We start from the raw sequence: 22,820 nt of genomic DNA, 5'->3' as shown, positions 1-22,820 counted from the left end.
TTTTCAGTGATGCACTTCAAAAACGATTTACAGAAATGCCATTTTGAGGAGATCAGGTTAGAATCACAAAAGTGAAGTATTGTAGGGAGAGTAATAAAATGGTGGTAAGAGCACGAGAGATTTCATGGGACTTTATCATTTCATTATTAGAAGTAATGCTGACTCATTTAATTTTGGATTTCTTACGGCATTTGAGGAAATACCTCGGGAAGAGAAGGATGGTTTTGAGGACTTTAACCTCTCATTTAAAGTGCACATCAAAATAAATCAAACATTTTAAAACATGATGTCTCGGTTGTTATAGAAAACAAACCCTGGTCTTTGGCTTTTTCCTCTCCAAATGATCCAGTTCTTTGAAGTTATATAAAGAATGAAGAACAGGAAGAAAATGTATCCAAGTAACTCTATTCATCTTTATTAGTAAAAGTCTTGCTTAAAGGTCAACAACATGCTTGTGTTTTAGAAAAACTGGCCTTACTAAAAAGGTTTTATCCCTAAATAGGTAATTGTAATGTAAGTTCACTATTTTTGCCACCCTGAAATTAAAATTTCCCATGCAGGACAATAAAGATTGAACTGAACTGAATTTAATTTGATCTGAGGGAATTGGCACAGACTGAGTAGCTGTTTTTTGAGAGCCATAAAAACGATTTTGACCAAAAAAGAGCTAAAATATTAAACTCTAAAAGCCCTGTTAGATGCATGTCCTCATTATACAAAGAGGTTTTTTATTAGCAATGGGGAATAAATCTGGAATATACAGAAAGGCTTGTGCCAATGGTTCAGACAGACTTGGCATGATGATGAACAAGGATATGGGCTGAAAACTGATCATTTGTAGTTTTGAATGCAAGTCATTTTCCACTGAGCTAATGTCCCAATGTCATGACAGAGATCTAGTTGTTATATCTCTGCACTGACAGTGTATTTCCTTAACTGAATATCATGACAGTTATTCATATTCATAAGGCCTGCATTTATGGCATAGCCTTACATGTACCCCTTCAAAAAGGGGTATCTGTGTGATCCTTATAAGTTTTGCTTGGAATGTGCATTAGTGCAACATGTTTGTCTCATCATGCCTGTCTCATCAATAAAGCTAAGGTCAGCAGGAACTGCTGTACACCAGACTGGCCTATTTGAACCAAATATATGATACTGCATGTAAGAAAAAGTACCGAACAACTCAATTTAATAAAGGAAAAACTAACATATTGGCTTACATGTAAACACACTTTGCACTTCTACCTACATACACAAACACTAATCATTTGCAATCATGCTGTTGTTTTAATGTCACTCTTGGGAGGAGTGATTTGGGGTTGTGTGCCATCCTGTTTACTTGGTTGCAAAAAGGCTTTACATGTATTATAAATATCTACATCAACAGTTCAAACGTTCAAAGGAGGAGGGGGGTATGTCAGAGTTTAGATACCGTGTCAGTTGCCAATGCAAGTTATAGCTAGTGTATGAAAATATGCATTTTGAACTTCAAATTGTTGTTTTGCTCTACAGGTTGATGTCTTAAGAAATATTAACTTTTGTTCTTCTGCATTCGAAGGGATTTGATCTGATTTGACTTTTTGATTGCACAACTGTTTATAGCTATTGAATGCACTGCTTTTGAGAAACCTAACTGAGTGTATTGTACATATTTAAAGTGTCCAGAACAGCTCCATCCATGTCTTGGTTCTCCTGGCTCTTCACTCTGTGGCCCTCCTCAGCCCCATCCCTGCTCCTTGTGGGGCTTGTGGGCAGACAGCTGGGGCTCAGGGTGGGGTTACAGGTGGTTCAGACAGTGTTTTGTTCTCGTTGGGGTACACCCAGCAACCAGGGTCTGTTCCAGGTTGGAGATGTAGTTATTGGTGGGCTCTTTAATCTTCATAACCAAACTCCAGCTATAGACAATGACTTCACTCAGCTGCCGCACAACAAGCCTTGCACTGGGTAAAACTGTGAACTGTACTATTTGCTGTGATTACTGTGATAATAGCATAGAAATATATATATATATTATTTTTTTTTTTACATGACAAAACAGCAGAATCTAGATTAGCACTGGTGGCTTTACATAATCCAATTTTGCCTGATATTTTTCCCAATCCTTCTCTCCTGTGGTCTCAGTTTAGAACATGTTCCATTACAATATATTTACGCTATGGTGTTTGCACTGGAGGAAATCAATCACAGTACAACCTTGCTGCCAGGTGTGAAGCTGGGCTACTATATTTTTGATAGCAGTGGCCGACCGCCATGGGGTCTCCAGGCAGCACTGTCACTGGTTGGAGGAGAAAGCGCGAGCTGTAATTCAACAAACCCTCCAGACTATTCTGCTGGGTATGGAGAGGGAATTGGAGAAAGAAGAGGTAGTTTGTACTCTGTCCTATGTGATTTATAACCACATGAAATCATGACAGCAAAAAAAAAAAAAAAAAGCTTCTTTTGTTCCGGAAACATTATTTTAGGAGTAACAAACCCTTTTCTTTTAATGCTGTCATCAGGTGATCACCCTGTTCCCTTGATCATCGGTGGTGCTTCATCCCAAGAAGCCAAGATACTCTCCAGAATCTTGGGCCCACTCTCTGTACCTGTAGTAAGTTTGGTTTTGAATACATCACAAAGACTATACTGTAACTTGTTTCTCCTTTTTTTTAGGGAGCTGGTGCCACATTTTACTTCACTATAGTTTTACCCAAGGCATTGTTTTTGTTTTGCTCTCTGGGAGAAGACTCATTTTACTCTAAACTGCAGTGAAATCTTTTTATTTTTGGGCAGGGAAACAACATAACAACTTTTGGGGATCAAGAGAAAAAATCGGGATGGAAATCATTATGAACACATCTGCCTCTGTTGAGGAGGAAATGGATAACACAATAAATTATGTAACATTTTGTGTCTTTCAGATTAGCTACCTGGCAAGCTGTCCCTGTCTAAGTAACAGGCTTCAATTTCCTAACTTCTTCAGGACCATACCCAGTGATATTTACCAAGCTCGGGCCATTGCTCAGCTTGCCATACGCTTTAATTGGACCTGGATTGGGGCAGTGGTGGAAAACACCGATTATGGCCATGTTGCATTAAAGGTGTTTTCATTTGTTATGTGGCTAGAGAACATTTATATTATCCATGAAATATGTACTCATAAATACAATATTTGAATAGCCTACTTTTCGATTCATCTAATATTTTTGCTCCTTTCAACTGTACATGTCAGGTATTTCAGGAGGAGACTCAGGGGGCAGGAGTGTGTCTGGCATTTGTAGAGATTCTCCAAGGGGAAAACATTGTGAGTGATGCCAGACGAGCAGCCGTCACAATTCAGACCTCGACCGCAAAAGTGATTCTGATCTTTTCCTGGTACACAGATGTGACGGAACTGTTCCTGCAACTCTCCAAGATAAATGTGAGTAAATGAAATACAATTGTGTATAAAATATAGTAAATCCAATACAGAACTGAGACATATTATTAAAAAAACATCACAGCTTTTTATAAATCATTTTAACTTGATTGTGTCTTCTTGATTTCACTAGGTGACTGACAGACAGTTTCTGGCCAGTGAGGCTTGGAGCACCAGTGGTGATCTTCTCCAAAATGTTGTCACAAGTAAAGTGGCAAAAGGTGTTCTTGGTGTTGCCATTAGAAGTTCAGCTGTTTCTGGATTTGAAAATTATATCAGAGGTTTGCACCCAATTTATCAACCTGATGATGAGTTCTTAAGAGAATTGTGGGAAGCTGAATTTGGATGCAGTCTTGGGGCAGCGCCTCTCTTTTCACATTCCTCTCCATCCTTCACATCTGTAATGCCTTCACAAAGGTCTAGCCATCCATTAAATATTTCTACTCAACTTTCAACTCCTGCGAAAACTCTTCAGAGAGCTTCACTATCACCCTGCAGAGGCACAGAGTCCCTAGAGGGAGTACAGAATCAGTTCACCGACGTCTCTCAGCTAAGAGTGACATATAATGTCTACCTTGCTGTTTATGCCGCAGCCCACGCCCTTCACAGCCTTCTGTCCTGCCCCGACACAGACAGCTCACACGGAAACAACAGACCCACCTGCTCTTCTCCAAAACATATCAAATCCATAGAGGTAAACATGAGAATCACCCTTCCCCTGAAAGATCTAACATTTATGCTTTAAAAATTTAACCTCCAGAAACTACATTTGTCACAAGCATTTTTTTGTACAGGCTCTGTCAGTTACAATGTGAGCATTTTCAATGATTTCAGCTGTTGCAGCACTTGAACAATGTGAACTTCACAACGCCACAGGGTGAAAAGTTTTATTTCCAAGAGGGCGACATTCCAGCAAAGTATGACCTTGTCAACTGGCAGAACACCCCTGAGGGGTCACTCAGACTTGTTTTGATTGGTCGTGTGGACGGGTTTGACCTCCACCTCAACCAGTCAGCTGTTATGTGGAGCACCGGATCCAATCAGGTAGTTGAACAGGAACTGGGATATTGATCCAGGCCAATGCCAAAAGAGCTATTGAATTAAATATTTACTGTGATTTACAAGACATTATCTACTTGAGAAAGTGGTTTTACTTGTTGTTTAGGTGCCTACTTCAGTGTGCAGTGAGAGCTGCCCCCCAGGCACACGAAAGGCCAGCAGGAAAGGTGAACCTCTCTGCTGCTATGACTGTATTCCATGTGCAGATGGGGAGATTAGCAATCAAACTGGTGAGGAAAATTACAATCTAAAACATCTGAAACTCATGCCCCCTAGCTACCACAATGCAGTATCCCTGACTGCTGAAGCTGTCTGCTTTAAGCCCCCTTTCTTTTTACTCTCCTTTCTTCTCCCAGGTTCCCTTCACTGTGAGCGTTGTCCATTAGAGTTTTGGTCCAATGCTAAACGAACTGCCTGCATCCCTCGCCAGCTGGACTTCCTTTCCTTTAATGAAACTTTGGGCATTACTCTGTCTACAGCAGCTGTGTCTGGTACTGTGGTGACAACAGCTGTATTTGTGGTGTTTCTCTGCTACCGTCAAACACCTATGGTGAGAATCTAGAATAATGCCAACAAACAATAATGTACATTGTCATTGTTGTGCAGATGCAGATGTTAGATGTAATTTCCTATATAGCTGTTAATGTGCTTGTCTTTATTTCTCATACAACTTTTAATATTCAGGTTCGAGCCAACAATTCAGAACTGAGCTTCCTGCTTCTCCTGTCGCTGAAGCTCTGCTTTCTGTGCTCACTGGTGTTCATTGGTCGTCCATCAGTCTGGGCTTGTTGGTTCCAGCAGGCAGCTTTTGGGATCAGCTTTGTACTTTGTGTTTCCTGCCTCCAAGTCAAAACCATAGTAGTTCTGGCAGCTTTCCGCTCAGCTCGGCCTGGTGCTGAAGGCTTGATTAAGTGGTTTGGTCCAGGCCAACAGAGAGGAAGTGTTTTCATTCTTACTTGTATCCAGGTACAGATGCACTGTTCATTTCATAAATATTTACATAACTTATGGTATACTATATTTCCCATCAATTTAATTACATTTTATTTTTATCCAGATTATCATCTGTGTCACATGGCTGTCCCTCAGCCCCCCCGTGCCTCAACGTGATCTGGGTTTTCAGGGGTCAAAGGTCACCCTGGGGTGCGCCATGTCCTCTGTGGTGGGCTTCTCTCTGGTTCTAGGTTACATTGGTTTGTTGGCCTGCACCTGCCTTCTCTTGGCCTTTCTTGCTCGGAAACTCCCTGACAACTTCAATGAGGCCAAACTGATCACCTTCAGCATGCTGATATTCTGTGCTGTCTGGGTGGCCTTTGTCCCTGCTTATGTTAGCTCTCCTGGGAAATATGCTGTTGCTGTGGAGGTTTTTGCAATCCTGGCCTCTAGCTATGGTTTACTGCTCTGCATTTTTGCCCCGAAATGTTTCATCATTCTCTTGAGGCCTGAGAAAAACAGCAAGAAACACCTGATGGCCAGATAAAATAGATAAATGAAAATGTTAGTTAATCACTATCCATTGTTTAGGTCCTCTTAGTTTTCCTTCCTTTTCAGTTTGCATGCATGTATATTATATTTATTCAGTATTGTATCATGGAAATAAAAAAGTTACTTTATAGTTTTGATTTTCCAAAAATAGGACATATATAATGGCCCAGTAACTATTGTTGTTAATTTTGTATCTGTACATTGCCTGAAGGCCCTATCTATAACTACTGAAGATATTAAACCTTTGAAGGAATCAAAAAATGTTTATTTTGAATTCTTGTCTGTCAAGAGCGATTCCAGGGGTACATTTTTATCAAAATACAGCATAGAAAATATGCTTAGAAATATAGGAAATATTGGATAGGATAGAACAACATAATGTAATTCTGCTAAATAAAACAATACATTCATTATTAGTTTCATATGTTTTAATTTAAACAAATTGTATATGCGAATACAAGACACATTTTCTATAGGTTCAGCCTGCCACTATTCTAAAAAAACAATTCCAGGGCTGGTTCCATTTTATCAGAATTTTGGATAGTCATCATGGAAACATTAATTGGTCATGTGACAAGGGCTGGGAAAATTGCCTGAACAGGCAGCCAAGTGACAGGACTCTGATCCAATGGAAAATCACAATTGTCAGATTGACAGCACTGGACAACAATGTTTGTTTTTTTTTGGGGGGGGTGGGTGGACCAGGGGGGCCAATCAAATTTCAGGGGGTGCCGGTGCCACCCCGTACCCTCCTTCTAGCCCCGCCCCTGTTGTCTGTGTTGTAAATTCTAGAAATCCCAGGGTGAAATCAGGCTCTTGTTTTGTGTTAAATGTTGTTTGTACTGGGCTGGGTTGTGATTTTTTAGATTGTACAATGGATGTACATTCCAGGTTTTTGAATTATTTGAATTTTTCGAGCAACTCATTTGATGTCACAATATTTTATTGAATTAAAAATGGGATTTCATCCAGAACAGTGCAAATTTTCCTGTCTTTAACCTCTCCCAGTGCATTCATTTCATACCACTTCAACACTTTGTAAGTTGCTGGCAGTCACAGTTCACATTAAAATTCAAATGCTGGTGGAAGGATATAAGCCTTCTAAGGGAGCAACATCTGTTCCATCACCCCAGCTACTTAACTCGTTGTTGCATGAGAATTGTTTCATACATATGCAAAGCAACAATACAGTCATTGAGTTATATATTTTTTTTAAGATTACTTTTTGGGCATTTTAAGGCCTTTATTGACAGGACAGCTGAAGAAACGAAAGGGGAGAGAAACCGGGCATGACATGCAGCAAAGGGGCGCAGGTCAGAGTCAAACCTGGGACCGCTGCGTCAAGGAATAAACCTCTATATGTGGGCGCCCTCTCTACCAACTGTGCTATCTGGGCACCCAGTCATTGACTTATTTGAAAATAAAAAGTACAGTGGCTATGTTTGTGGAAATTATGGAATATTCGCCCACTGTTGATCACCATGTGTGCGCTTCTGTGCTTTTTGATGCTTTAAACTGATGGTGAAGTTCTATGATATGGATAAAGAGCCTAATAACTGATATCAGGCATAATATTGATAATATTAAAAACATAAAATAACAGCATTAGTAGAAACAACATACCTGGTGTTAAAGAGCAAAGTTCATACATTATAACCCTAGTTCTATGGTGTTAAGGAGAGCCTTCTAAACTTGTAACAGTGCCATTACTAAAGTCACTAACTTAGTGGAAGTTTGAGGCTCTGCATAGTCAGAATATGCAAATGCTATCACAGTCAGCTTTCATCTCAGATGCTTGTAAGCCTATTTGGAAGGCCTACTGTAAAAATCGATCAATGTTACCTGCAATTCCTTTATACTCAGAGAGTCATTAATTATTGCTTCTTTGATGATCTAAGAAGAGCTTTTTGAATTTGGGGGCACAATACAAACGGGTAAGTGTATCTTTAAGTCCACATCAGTTCCAAACAGGTCAAAATACATGGACATAAAAATGTCGGATAAACCCACATAGTCTGCATATTTTATCCTGGAAAGAAACATATATTTTAATCAGGTGTAACGTTAACTTACACCATTACAAGACACGGGCAATGAAGGTATTTAAAGTGCAAGTACTTTGTACTTCAACTGCATTCTTGAAAATATAGAATAAATTGTTGTACTTAAGCATTCTCACAAATACGATCCAAGTTATTTGTCATCAGCCCTGTTTTCTCAATTACTATCAACCTATTTTTTTTACTTGTATTTTTGTTTAGTACAAATAGTTTTTTAATTCTGTCAGATGAAACTAAGTGCAGGTTTTATGACTCAATGCCCCGACCCATGATAGCTTTCTTTGTGTTTCTCTCAGGTCTCAACAGGATTATGTAACATTTGGGTCCAAACAGTGCCACTAAAAGGCCAAAACTGGAGGCCAGGATGGCAAATACCTCCAGTGCATCTGCATATTTGCCTGGTGAGCTGATATAAGCAGGAACAAAGGCAACCCACACAGCACAGAAGATCAGCATGCTGAAAGTGATGAGTTTAGCCTCATTAAAACTATCTGGAAGATTCCTCGCCAGAAATGCTAATAGGAAGCTGAGAATAGCCAGCAAGCCAATATAGCCAAGTAACACAACAAACCCCACTGTGGACCCAACTACACACTCATAAACTATCTTGTCATTGTGGTATTGAGTGTTTTTATGAGGAGCTGGTGAGGCAGAGACAAGCCAGGCAGTGCAAATTGCTGCCTGAATAGAAGTAAGAACCAGAACTGTCCCTCTCTGCTGCAAAACACCAAACCACTTCAGACTGTCTCCACCTCCTGGCTTAGAGGCCCTAAACACCGCCAGAACCACCATAGTTTTTACCAGGATGCATGACACACAAAGTACAAAGCTGATCCCAAATGCTGCATGTCTCAGCTGGCATGTCCACAGCCTGGGACGGCCAATAAACAGCAGGGAACACAGGAAACATAGCTTAAGTGACAACAATAGATGGAAACTTAGCTCTGAATTGTTGGCGCGTACCATAGGTGTACTGCGATAATAGATAAAGATCCCCAGGACAACAGCACAGATAAATGTGCCCAGCAATGAGACCGTTGTAAAGCAGATACCCAGAGGCTCTTGATAGGAGAGGAACTCAGTTTTCTTAGGAACACAGTGATCACGTTGGGCATTGGACCAGAAATCCTCTGGACAACTGGTGCACTCCATGGAGTCTATGAAAATAGGCCAGACGTTTTATCATTAATGCTTGTATTTTATCTCCAAACTGCAATGTTTAAAACTGAATACCTACCAGTGTTGTTGCTGATCTTTCCCTCAGAACAAGGGATGCATTCGAAACAGCACTCTGGTTCCCCCTTCTTTCTGGCCATGCGGGTACCTGGAGGACAGCTCTCGCTGCAAACTGACTGGGGTGGCTGTAGGCAGAAAAACAAATATCTTTTATTTCACATAACTTTATACTGATATATTGACATATTGTTGGCACACAAAATGTCTGAAAAATCAGAAGAAACCTGTTTGGATTCAAAGTTCCAGAAGATTTTGTCTTCATCAAGTATGAGTTCTTCACCTTTGAATGACTCTTTAACTGCACCCACATTCTGTACTTTAGTTCTTCCATCAGGGAGCCACAGCCAGTTCATGATATCATATATTGGTAAGGCATCACCATTCTCATCAAATGACACTTGATCACCAAATGGTGTCGTGAAGTTGACTTTTTCCAAGTAATACACAAGCTGTGAATATCAGAATAAGAGATAGAGAAAAACCAATTAGGACAGAGAAAAAAGAAATCGACATGACCATGGTGAACACAGCGGAACATTCAATAATCAGACTGCATACTGCAATTATAAACGCATGAAAATATTAACAATTCCAGCAAAGCATTTTTAGGGAAGTCAAACCACTGATAATACTGTATACCAAGTGACAAGACATTGTTGTCTTTGACCTGAATACTATCCACTGCGGTCACCTAGCGGTTGGGGAAACTCCTTTCAGCTGTCTGCTATGCATTAAGATTAGTAATCACAAAGCTTTGTAATCCTATACCCTAAATGCTACTCTGCAGAAAATATTAGAGAATATGATATAGTCACATAAACAGGTGGAGTGTAAACTGATATCACACCTGCCATGGCTCCAGTCTTTGCAAATTGCCACAGCTATGTCCGCTGAAAGGCCCTCTCCCAGGCTCACACTGCAGCATGTCATCAAGAGCAAACGCCAAGGCATACACAGCCTTGTACACGTTATACTCTGGCCTGAGGTTGGAAATGTCCAAGAACTCAGTCTCCACATTCTCTAGATCTTCATTTCCAGTGCATAGTGCTCCTCCAGCTTCCACCCAACCTGTTGGAGGTGGTGCAAATCTACACTGAAATGTGTCTTCCCAAAACTGATTTATCTGAAATGTATTCAAAATGATGTGTTATAAATAATGACAATATACTGTTTTATTTTTTATTTCATTGTACAAATAACAGATTGGATTGCAAGGTTCAACGCACAATGCTATTTCCATAGCTGTTGTTGTGTTGTAGGTCAGGACGTATTTGTAACAGGAAGTCCCTGAACCCTGCTATTTCTCCTCGACGGATGGCAATGCCCAGAGTGCCACCCAGGTATGGCATTAGGTGGGGGGTCTGCAGCACAGCAGCTGATGTCCAGGCTTCACTGGCCATCCACTGCAGGCCTGTCACATTCTGCCTCACCACCTGTGCATTGCATTATATAAAAATATGAATTCATAATATCATGACATGGTTGATGTCATCTCTTATTTCTGTGTTCTACACAGTATTATGAACAAAGAAATTCATGTCATCATAACTGGAGGTCAGTGTAATTTGTCTAAGTTAGCGATCTCACTCTACAACCCTGCTAACAGCGCCTTTAACAAATAAGGGGTGTGATTATTTAATTAAATCTATTTGTTACAGGACAATATTATATCTTAACTTTCAGTTTGAAACTTAAACATTAAGTTGTATGATTATATAAAGTTGTATTTCAAGCACAACCTCTTCCATGAGGTTAATCATGTGACTCTCATGTGCGAACACTATGACCACACGAGCTGTAGATTTCCTCATCACATCCACAATCCTCCTTAGTTCAGCTTGGTCATTGCCCCATGGCAAAACCTCTACGTAGGCCAGACAACCGCCACCAGTCTGAACCAGGTCAGATTGGAAGGTTCGGGCAGCGTGGAGTCCATAGTCATCATCACTGACCAGCAGACCTGTCCATGTCCAGCCAAAGTGGCTGAGAATCTGAATCATAGCATGCACCTAAGTAAATACAGAGTAAAGGAATTAGTGCAAAGGCTGGAATACTCTTTCATTGGGAACATGCTTAACAGGTTCCACAATCAACCATGTTTAATTATTGCATTTCGGCTTGCCAAACAGCTCCATCAATGGCACACAGAATGTGACAGATATTAAACAAAAGGACTATTTTTTTATTGCAGTATGTTCTTTCTTAGAAATGTTTGAGTGCAGATGCTTTTTATCCATTTTTATTTTGCTGATTGATGGTCACCTGGAAAGCATCACTTGGAATGGTCCTAAAGAAGGATGGAAATTTATGCCGGTCACTCAGGCACGAACATGTGGCAAAATAACTCACCTGTAACAAACATAGACTGCACATTTTAAAAGCATTCAAAACCTTTTTCCAGTTTTTTCAACTTTTCAAGGGTGATTAGTCCATGTTTACAAGTGACATTTAATTTGAAATTAAATCAAAATGATTCAAAAGAATCATGGCAGAAAACTTACCAGAGGCACTCTATACAAACCATAGACAGTGGAGATGGCAATAGAACGGGTAGAGGAAGAATCACCCACAATCCCTAGAATTGGAGGGGTTCCTACACAGGTCTCGTCTAATACAACCTTCTCTTCTTGACCACTGGCTAATGACAACGCTGCACGGAACCCAATTCCTAGTTGGACGCAGTTATCATAAAGACTGTATCCAAGAGTCACATTAGGTAGCAGGTTGGGGTTTCTGTTGATCTCATCAATAGCAAAGGCCATGGTCTGAGCCTGCCTGAATCCTAGAACATCAAAACTAACACAAAAATACCACTGTTGGAAAATACAACATGATACAGTAACTGTGCTGACACGTACATGTTGCACAATTACAGATTTTTTATTTTAAACAGTTATTTTTATATGTAATTCTGTCAGAGTAATATCCTATTATATTAACATACAGTGTACTAATGGGATTGATTTCCCCTAGTTCCTGCTTTTTGCTGTTTCCCTGAAATACTCACCCATGGCAGGTAGGCTGCTGTGGCTCTGAGATAAAAGACTGGTCAGGAAAGACAGCAAAGAAGTGGATCTCAAACACCCCACCCAGAACCACATCTCCAGCCTTGTGCATCCCATTTAGGTGAAACTGTCCCTGTAACTGGCAGGAGGTGGAATAAAGAGGGGAGGGCACAGCAGAAGAAAAGTAGGAATACAACAACATGAAGTACACGAGCAAGTTGATATTACAAAATGCCCACATGACTTTCCTCCTGCTTACCTCTTTTCCGACCCAGTGTCAACCCCTTTTATTGACTTGCAGTATTGTTTAATCTTGTACTCCACCAAGGAGTGCACAAGCAAAAGCAGGGGCAGGGCTGAATATGCATTTCATGTGAGATAGATTTTTTTGAGGCTTTATTAATTTGTGCAATTTTAATAATATCTCACCAAAGCCATTTTAGCAGCTTTTCCAAACCAAATTTAAGTTGCATATAACCACTATGATTGATGTCTACTGAAATTTAAATAACTTATATAGTCACATTGTGTTATATCTTTATCATTTATTTTTATGTCATTAAATGGAATTTAATATTAAGTTATCAAAAAAGACTGTTTTACCTTCCAGTAAACATCTACTTGCCTTTTTGTAAAATACAAGTGTTCTTCCGAATTACTCTGCAATTTAATCAAAAGAGCCACTTTATAGTGTAAGTATAATCCAAAATTTGTATGTGCCAATCCTACTAAATCAAACTCACCAAATGCTCAAATCAACCCTGAGAATGTCCACTAGATGGTGGCAGCATACCAAGACAGTTGGATAAATAATACATCTTCCCTTGCATTGAGTCTGTTTGATGGAGGGCTATTGTATCTGGCTGGGCCCTACAGTAACTTGACAGCTATTAGATATAATCAGTTCTGCAGAAACATGTGTGTTTCCCCATTAGACCTTAGTCTGTCCCATTTGCATTGTTATAGATTTGGTAACTGTATTTTTATGATTACAGGCAGAAACCTGTAATGGTGCTTTATTTACTTATTTATAAACACATTAATAGTGAGTACATGCACTTAATTTTCCAGGCAGGATTAATTTACTCAGCTCTATTCCCCCTTACCTTAAATGTAGCACAAATATTGCATCTCTTAAAACATAATATATATTGCATCTGTTAAAACATAGGCACTGTCAGACCCAAACCCAAAAAAAGCATTAGTAACACTTTAATTGAAAAGGTGTACATGGCACCATCGTAACAATGACATGAAACAGATAATGAACATGATAGAGTCTTTATGATTACTTATGACTGTTGTCATTTAGTGTAATTTTGTAAATTATGACACTTTTGATGCAAAGTTAGCATTGTTTGAGATGTTTTTATTAAGACAACTTTACGTTAACTAAGAGAACCATGTCTGGGTCATGACAACTTGACATTGAGCAAGACAGTGTAATCTGTCAATGCTTTTGTTATGACACTATGACATTAACCTAGACAACATAAATAATGTCATAAATATGTCATTGCAGGCCTAATTATCAAACTTACTTACTTAAGTATTTATTAGTTAATAGTAACTTAATTAAAGATAGTCAATAGTTAGTTAAAACTTAGTTAATAGTTTGTCAGTTAATAGTTTAATAGTTACTAGTTTGTTAATAGTTAGTTAGAAACACATCATTTCCAAATGTGAAATTTTGTTTCATTTGTGTATGACGCTGACAATGAGTATAATAGGGACTCTTTAAGCTTTGCATTCACATGTAAAGTTAAAAATGTGTAGTCTCTCTTTACATGTGTATTTTAAGATAAACATGTAATTTCCAAATGTGACATTTTGTTTCACATGTTAAATGTTTCACTACACATATAAAATTAAGCTTTTCACATGTGAAAGATTGCATTTCACATTTTTTTTGTAAGGGTAAGGATGACCTTTTGGGACCATGTATGCCCCCAAAGAAGGGATGTGATGAAAATGCACTTCGTAAAGAGCGGAGGAAGGAAACACTTACATCATGTTTTTTCATTTCTCAATTCCTAGGGAATTTTAAATAAAAGATCAGGCAAAAACTGCAATAATATTGTAAGACTAATTTTTTATTAACATTTCTTCATTGCTTCTTTTTTGATTTATTGAAAGCAAAATACAGAGTAGATCAGATAAATTGTTACATTTACTTTGAGTGCTGGTTTTATGACTTGGTGGTTCCTCGGCCCATGATAGCTTTCTTTGTGTTTCTCTCTGGTCTCAGCAGGATTGTGTAACATTTGGGTCCAAACAGTGCCACCAAGAGGCCAAAACTGGAGGCTAGGATGGCAAATACCTCCACTGCATCTGCATATTTGCCTGGGGAGTTGACGTAAGCAGGGACAAAGGCAACCCACACAGCACAGAAGATCAGCATGCTGAAAGTGATGAGTTTGGCCTCATTGAAGTTATCTGGAAGATTCCTCGCCAGAAATGCTAACAGGAAGCTGAGGATAGCCAGCAAGCCAATATAGCCAAGTAACACTGCAAAACCAACTGTTGACCCAACTACACACTCATAAAATATTTTGTCATTGTAGTATTGAGTGTTTTTATGAGGAGCTGGTGAGGCAGAGACAATCCAAGCAGTGCAGATTCCTGCCTGAATGCAGGTAAGAACTAAAACTGTTCCTCTCTGCTGCACAGCACCAAACCACTTGAGACTGGCTCCTCCTCCTGGCTTGGAGGCCTTGAACACAGCCAGAACCACCATGGTTTTCACCAAAATACATGAGACGCAAAGCACAAAGCTGATCCCAAATGCTGCATGTCTCAGTTGACATGTCCACAGACTTGGACGTCCCATAAAGAGCAGTGAACACAGGAAACATAGTTTTAGTGACAGCAAGAGCAGGAAACTCAGCTCTGAATTGTTGGCGCGTACCATGGGTGTACTGCGATGATAGGTAAAGATTACCAGGACAACAGCACAGATAATTGTGCCTAGCAATGAGGTTGTTGTCAAAAAGATACCGAGAGGCTCATAGTAGGAGAGGAACTCAGTTTTCTTAGGAACACAGTGGTCATGCTGGGGGCTGGACCAGAAATCCTCTGGGCAACTGGTGCACTCCATGGAGTCTGACAAAAAAGGGGAAGATGGTGAGATACATCTTAATTTTATGTCTCCAAAGTACAATGTTTAAAAATTAATACCAACCGGTCTTATTGCTGATCTCTCCCTCAGAACAAGGGATGCAGTCGAAACAGCACTCGGGTTCCCCCTTCTTTCTGGCCATGCGGGTACCTGGAGGACAGCTCTTGCTGCAAACTGACTGGGGTGGCTGTAGGGAGAAAAAACAAATATTTTTTATTTTACACTACTTCCCACTGCTAAAATGACTTATTGTTGGGACACAAAAAGGTGTCTGAAAAATCAGAAGTAACCTGTTTGGATTCAAAGTTCCAGAAGATTTTGTCTTCATCAAGTATGAGTTCTTCACCTTTGAATGACTCTTTAACTGCACCCACATTCTGTACTTTAGTTCTTCCATCAGGGAGCCACAGCCAGTTCATGATATCATATATTGGTAAGGCATCACCATTCTTATCAAATGACACTTGATCACCAAATGGGGTCGTGAAGTTGACTTTTTCCAAGTAATACACAAGCTGTCAATATCAGAATAAGAGATAGAGGAAAACCCAAAAATATGATATGACCATGGTAAACGCAGTGGCACCTAATATTCATTAACCAAACTGCATACTACACTTACTGTATGAACATGTGAAAATATTAACAATTCCAACAAAGCATTATTGTAAAAAGTAAAGTCAAATCACTGATAATAATGTATACCCAGTGACAAGACATTGTCTCTGAACTGATAATATTATCCACTGCTGAAACATCCTTTTAGCTCTCTACTGTGCACTTTAAGATTAGTAATCCCATAGCTTTAAAATCCTATATCCTAAATGCTACTCTGCAATAAATACTAAATAATATGATATAGTCACATAAACAGGTGGATATCACACCTGCCATGGCTCCAGTCTTTGCAAATTGCCACAGCTGTGTCCGCTGAAAGGCCCTCTCCCAGGCTCACACTGCAGCATGTCATCAAGAGCAAACGCCAAGGCATACACAGCCTTGTACACGTTATACTCTGACCTGAGATTTGAAATGTCCAACAAGTCAGTCTCCACATTCTCTAGATCTTCATTTCCAGTGCATAGTGCTCCTCCAGCTTCCACCCAACCTGTTGGAGGTGGTGCAAATCTACACTGAAATGTGTCTTCCCAAAACTGATTTACCTGAAATGTATTCAAATGATGTGTTATAAATAATGACAATATACTGTTTTATTTTTATTTTTTATTTTTTTTACAAATAACAGATTGGATTGCAAGGTTTAACTCACGATGCTATTTCCATAGCTGTTGTTGTGTTGTAGGTCAGGACGTATTTGTAACAGGAAGTCCCTGAACCCTGCTATTTCTCCTCGACGGATGGCAATGCCCAGAGTGCCACCCAGGTATGGCATTAGCTGGGGGGTCTGCAGCACAGCAGCTGCTGTCCAGGCTTCACTGGCCATCCACTGCAGGCCTGTCACATTCTGCCTCACCACCTGTGCATTGCGTTATCCAAATTATATATATTTTTTAAAGCAAAATGTGAAATATATAAATTCATACTGTCATGAGGAGTAATTATTCGATTAAATATATTTGTTATAAGACAACATTTTATTATTATAACTTAAATATTTCAGTTTGACAATTAAAACATTAAGTTGCATAATTATATGAAGTTTTAATGAAGTTGTATTCCAAACCCAACCTCTTCCATGAGGTTAATCATGTGACTCTCATGTGCGAACACTATGACCACACGAGCTGTAGATTTCCTCATCACATCCACAATCCTCCTTAGTTCAGCTTGGTCATTGCCCCAAGGCAAAACCTCTACGTAGGCCAGACAACCGCCACCAGTCTGAACCAGGTCAGATTGGAAGGATTGGGCAGCGTGGAGTCCATAGTCATCATCGCTGACCAGCAGACCTGTCCAAGTCCAGCCAAAGAGAATGAGAATCTGAATCATAGCACGCACCTAAGTAAATACAGAGTAAAGTAATTAGTGCACAGGCTGGAATACTCTTTCATTGGGAACATGCTAAACAGGTTCCACAATCAACCATGTTTAATTATTGCATTTCGGCTTGCCAAACAGCTCCATCAATGGCACACAGAATATGACAGATATTACACAAAAGGACTATTTTTTTATTGCAGTATGTTCTTTCTTAGAAATGTTTGAGTGCAGATGCTTTTTATCCATTTTTATTTTGCTGATTGATGGTCACCTGGAAAGCATCACTTGGAATGGTCCTAAAGAAGGATGGAAACTTTTGCCGGTCACTCATGCACGAACATGTGGCAAAATAACTCACCTGTGAAAGACACAGACTGCACATTCTAAAAACATTCAAAGCCTTTTATCAGCTTTTTTTAAAATTTTAAGATTGATTAGTCCATGTTTGCAAGTGAAATTACATTTTTAAAATAAATCAACATGATCCAAAAGAATGATGGCAGAAAACTTACCAGAGGTACCCTGTACAAACCATAGACAGTGGAGATTGCAATAGAACTCGTAGAGGAAGAATCACCCACAATCCCTAGGATTGGAGGGGTTCCTACACAGGTCTCGTCTAATACAACCTTCTCTTCTTGACCACTGGCTAATGATAACGCTGCACGTAATCCAATTCCTAGTTTGAGGCAGTTATCATAAAGACTGTATCCAAGAGTCACATTAGGTAGCAGGTTGGGGTTTCTGTTGATCTCATCAATAGCAAAGGCCATGGTCTGAGCCTGCCTGAATCCTAGAACATCAAAACTAACACAAAAATACCACTGTTGGAAAATACAACATGATACAGTAACTGTGCTGACATATACATGTTGCACAATTACAGATTTTGCAAACAATTAAGCCAGTTGAATAGCAACAATTATTACAATAGTCTATTTGAATTAAAGATAAAGGATACTGAAAACGTGATATGTCTAAAATGGCATAAATGCCCATTGTAATTCTGTCAAAGTAATATCCTATTATATTATTATTATATTATTCCCTGACATACTCACCCATTGCAGGTAGGCTGCTGTGGCTCTGAGATAAAAGTCTGGTCAGGAAAGACAGAAAAGAAGTGGATCTGAAACACCCCACCCAGAACCACATCTCCAGCCTTGTGCATCCCATTTAGGTGAAACTGTCCCTGTAACTGGCAGGAGGTGGAATAAAGAGGGGAGGGCACAGCAGAAGAAAAGTAGGAATACAACAACATGAAGTACATGAGCAAGTTGACATAAAAAAATGCCCACATGACTTTCCTCCTGCTTACTCCTTTTTGTACCCAGTGTCAACCCCTTTTATTGACTTGCAGTATTGTTTAATCTTGTACTCCACCCAGGAGTGCACAAGCAAAAGCAGGGGCAGGGCTGAATATGCATTTCATTTGAGATAGATTTTTTTTAGACTTTATTAATTTGTGCACTTTTAATAATATCTCACCAAAGCCATTTTAGCAGCCTTTCCAAACCAAATTTAAGGATAAGCAATATGACTGATGTCTACTGAAATTTAAATAACTCATATAGTCACATTGTATTATATCTTTATTATTTTTTAATGTCATAAAATGGACTTTAATATTAAGTAGTCGATAAAGACTGTTTTACCTTCCAGTAAAACATCTACTTGCCTTATTTTTAAATAGTGATCTTCCAAATTACTCTGCAATTTAATCAAAAGAGCCACTTTATAGTCTAAGTATAATCCGAAATTTGTATGTGCCAATCCTACTAAATCAAACTCACCAAATGCTCAAATCAACAGTGAGAATGTCCACTAGATGGTGGCAGCAAGACATATAGAGAAATAATGCATCTTCCCTTGCATTGAGTCTGTTTGATGGAGGGCTATTGTATCTGGTTGGCACCTACAATAACTTCACAGCTATTAGATATGATCAGTTCTGCAGAAACGTGTGTTAGACAGGTTTCCCTGTTAGACCTTAGTCTGTCCCATTTTCATTGTTATAGATTTGGTAACTGTATTTTTATGATTACAGGCAGAAACCTGTAATGGTGCTTTATTTACTTATTTATAAACGCATTAATAGTGAGTGCATGCACTTAATTTTCCAGGCAGGATTAATTTACTCAGTTCTATTCCCCCTTACCTTAAATGTAGCAAAAATATTGCATCTCTTAAAACATAATACATATTGCATCTGTTAAAACATAAGCATTGTCAGACCAAAACCCCAAAAAGCATGAGTAGCACTTTACTTGAAGAGGTGTACATGGCACCATCGTAACAATGACATGAAACATATAATGAATATGATAGAGTCTTTATGAATACTTATGACTGTTGTCATTTGGTGTAATTTTGTAAATGATGACACTTTTGATGCAAAGTTAGCATTGTTTGAGATGTTTTTATTAAGACAACTTTACGTTAACTAAGAGAACCATGACTGGGTCATGACAACTTGACATTGAGTAAAACAATATAATCTGTCAATGCTTTTGTTATGACAACTTGACATTAACCTAGACAACATAACCTGTCATAATTATGTCATCGCAGGACTAATTATCAAACTTAAAAAAACATAAAGCTTTATTTGTTAACACTAGATTAAAATGTTATATGTAGTTGGTTTTTACATTGGCTTTCATGAGACCATTATAATTGTGTCATATATCGTTTATCTAAACACACTGGCATGACACAGAGCTGGATTGAAATCAGCAAAGCATCTCTATAAGTAGTTATTAGTTAATAGTAACTTAATTAAAGATAGTCAATAGTTAGTTAAAACGTAGTTAATAGTTTGTCAGTTAATAGTTTAATAGTTACTAGTTTGTTAATAGTTAGTTAGTTAGAAACACATCATTTCCAAATGTGAAATTTAGTTTCACATGTGAAATGTGTCCTTTCACATGTGAAGTTGTTTTAGTGTGTTATATAGTTTTTTGTGTATGTTATAGATGTATAAAGTACAACAAAACACACTCCAAATGGAGCTTTCTCTCCCACAGACAGCACTTATTCTTAACTGCCGTAAAATGGCTCGCCCACATTACTGTTTGAAATTCCTCAATTAATGATGTCATTGATTGAAAAAGCCAGCTTGGTTTTTCAAATGTCCTGCCCATTGGTGCTGCCTGACGAAGCAGTGGCTTATTTGAATTTGGTTGACCAATCACAACAGACTCGGGGGGCTGACTCATCAGAGCATAGGGCTTTCAGGAAGGCGGGCCAAGAGCTCAGACAGAGTGTTTCAGATAAAGGAGCTGCAGCAATGGGCAGTATGAGAAACATAATATTTTTTTTTGAACATCAAAGCATGTAAACGTATTCTATACGAGTATGACGCTGAAAACGAGTATAATAGGGGCTCTTTAAAGGAGAACTCTGGGCAATTTTTACAGTAATCTTGATAACTATAAATATGGAAGATCTGTCAATAGAAAAAAAAATGAGCCGAATTGGTGCTAGCAACACGGAGCTGCTGCAGCTAATGCCCAGAGCTCCCACTTAGCTAAAACGGCAGTTATGGGGGCATAAGATAAAGAGTGCCTGTCATGAATCCAGCATCCTGAGCCTGTTTTGCCTCTGTATTGTTTGTTGCTCTAACTTGAAGTTCGTTTTCCTGAACACATCCCGGCTGATTCACCAACTGATTACACCTGCTGCTATCTGCACACCCGGTCCTGATTACCATCCTCTGCACTACATAAGCCGTGACCAGACATCCATTCCCTGCCGGATCGTTAGCGTAAACAGTATGTTTTTGCTCTCGTATCAAGCTCCTAGTTTTTTGCTGTCTTTTGTTGTTTTTGCTCTTTTTTGCCTATTGCTAATCAGCCGCCTGTCTTCTGCCTACAGTTCTACACCTGGATTATCACTCACACCTGCCTGGCTGTCGACTTCACTGCAGTACATTTGGATCAGCACTAAACCCTGCCACCTTCCAGCCTCATTCCCTGCCGACCAACTGGACCAATCCGTTTCCACATTCTATTCCAAATAAATACTCACCTTGTACTCCTACTTACCTAGTCCTGGTCTGCTTCAGGGTTCCTGCACTAGACTAATCCTGACAGAACGATCCGGCCAAGATGAACCCAGCGGATCTGGACTCTATACCGCATGCCATTTCCCAGCAAGGAAACATGTTGGGACAGCACAGTTTGGCACTACAGGAAGTAATGACTGCTATTCAAGATCTTCACCACCTGTTTCTCCACCCTCGCCTGCCGTCTCAGCAGCTGTGTCGCTCCGAGGGCCCAAAGTTCCGACACCGGACAAGTATGATGGGGATTTGGGAGGATGTCGTTCTTTTCTCATGCAATGTGAATTGGTTTTTGACTTGCAGCCTAATTCCTATGTTTCTGACAAAGCTAAGATTGCCTTTGTTATCGAACTGTTGCGGGGAAAGGCTTTGGAGTGGGCATCTGCCCTATGGGAACGAAAGGACTCCTGCTTGGCTTCATACCAAGCCTTCTCAGCCGAGATGAGGAAACTCTTTGAACACCCCGTCCGAGGTAAGGACGCTTCTAAACGGTTGTGCTCTCTGCGCCAGGGTTCACGCAGCGTAGCAGACTTTGTTATTGAATTCAGAACATTGGCAGTGAAGAGTGGGTGGAACGAGGAATCACTGCAGGCTGTGTTCCATCAGGGATTATCCGAACAGATAAAAGATGAACTAATCTCTTATCCTGAGCCCAGTGACTTGGACGAGTTGGTGGCTTTGTCTATTCTTGTTGATAACAGGTGCCGAGAGAGAAGGAGGGAGAGACGTGAGAGGTTTCCCAACCATTTTCCGCGCCGCCAACCTTCCAAATCTGGAAAAGCAGCGGAATTTGGGAGCCGAGCTACATTTCAGGGGATTAAGGAGGAACAGCGATCAACTGATTCCGAACCCATGCAGGTGGGACGTCATGGATTGTCAGTAGAGGAGCTAGGGCTGGGCGATATGGCTGAAAACTGTATCACGATATAAGTGTTTCATATCGGTCGATATCGATAGTTATTGATATTTTTTATGACCTATTTAAAATAAGGACCAGGAGAAAAAAATATATTAAATTTAAACATTTTTATTTTAAACTTAACCATCCTCTGATTATAATCCCCTCAGTTATAAAAGCAGAAATGTCAACACAACCATGGAAATCACTCAAATAATTAAAATGTAAACATAAGTCTAAAATCACAGTGAAGAAAGAATAAGTAAGAATTGCTTAATAAGGTGTAATAAAATGGTGCAAAGTGTTAAAAATAAACATAGAGAAACCTGAAACCTGAGAAGAACTATTTTCTGCAGGTTTAGTGCTAGGTTGGTAGCCTGGCTTCTGGACAGTGCTCAGCACGTCTGCCTCCGTTATTTCTTTGTAGCGTTTAGTAAGGCGCTGATGCAGAGTACCTCTCCATGGCGGTCTGCTGCTTGTGCGGTGTAGCAGCTGGAGATGTTGTTGGACGTTGCTGGTGAATACAGCTGTGCTCCAAAGTATGAGCGCGGCTAA

At 39.5% G+C, this 22,820-nt stretch overlaps 3 protein-coding genes across 3 annotated transcripts; 1 reads left to right on the top strand and 2 right to left on the bottom strand.

The window, feature by feature from the left end:
- The first annotated feature begins 2,158 nt into the window (after positions 1–2,158).
- LOC120549655 (extracellular calcium-sensing receptor) lies at positions 2,159–5,939 on the top strand. Its single transcript, XM_039786711.1, has 11 exons — positions 2,159–2,303; positions 2,502–2,593; positions 2,904–3,083; positions 3,215–3,403; positions 3,534–3,753; positions 3,844–4,094; positions 4,235–4,444; positions 4,566–4,689; positions 4,816–5,009; positions 5,144–5,425; positions 5,517–5,939. Exons 1-11 carry the CDS (start codon positions 2,159–2,161, stop codon positions 5,937–5,939), a joined length of 2,310 nt encoding a protein of 769 aa, XP_039642645.1.
- A 2,311-nt stretch (positions 5,940–8,250) lies between these two features.
- Positions 8,251–12,440, bottom strand: LOC120554048 (extracellular calcium-sensing receptor-like). Its single transcript, XM_039792648.1, has 9 exons — positions 12,248–12,440; positions 11,742–12,036; positions 11,503–11,589; positions 10,980–11,249; positions 10,467–10,673; positions 10,088–10,363; positions 9,465–9,689; positions 9,242–9,365; positions 8,251–9,161 (listed from the first exon to the last, which is right to left on the bottom strand). The coding sequence occupies exons 1-9, from the start codon at positions 12,355–12,357 to the stop codon at positions 8,251–8,253; spliced, it is 2,505 nt and encodes an 834-aa protein (XP_039648582.1). The 5' UTR covers positions 12,358–12,440.
- A 1,960-nt stretch (positions 12,441–14,400) lies between these two features.
- LOC120554069 (extracellular calcium-sensing receptor-like) lies at positions 14,401–18,829 on the bottom strand. Its single transcript, XM_039792666.1, has 9 exons — positions 18,366–18,829; positions 17,817–18,111; positions 17,576–17,662; positions 17,053–17,322; positions 16,634–16,840; positions 16,251–16,526; positions 15,654–15,878; positions 15,427–15,550; positions 14,401–15,347 (listed from the first exon to the last, which is right to left on the bottom strand). Exons 1-9 carry the CDS (start codon positions 18,602–18,604, stop codon positions 14,434–14,436), a joined length of 2,637 nt encoding a protein of 878 aa, XP_039648600.1. The 5' UTR covers positions 18,605–18,829; the 3' UTR covers positions 14,401–14,433.
- Positions 18,830–22,820: the final 3,991 nt, after the last annotated feature.

The sequence above is a fragment of the Perca fluviatilis genome, chromosome 2 (assembly GCF_010015445.1).
Source record: "Perca fluviatilis chromosome 2, GENO_Pfluv_1.0, whole genome shotgun sequence".
Classification (NCBI taxonomy): domain Eukaryota; kingdom Metazoa; phylum Chordata; class Actinopteri; order Perciformes; family Percidae; genus Perca; species Perca fluviatilis.
Note: the sequence above shows the minus strand (reverse complement) of the source record. Positions and strands in the feature narration are given on the sequence as shown.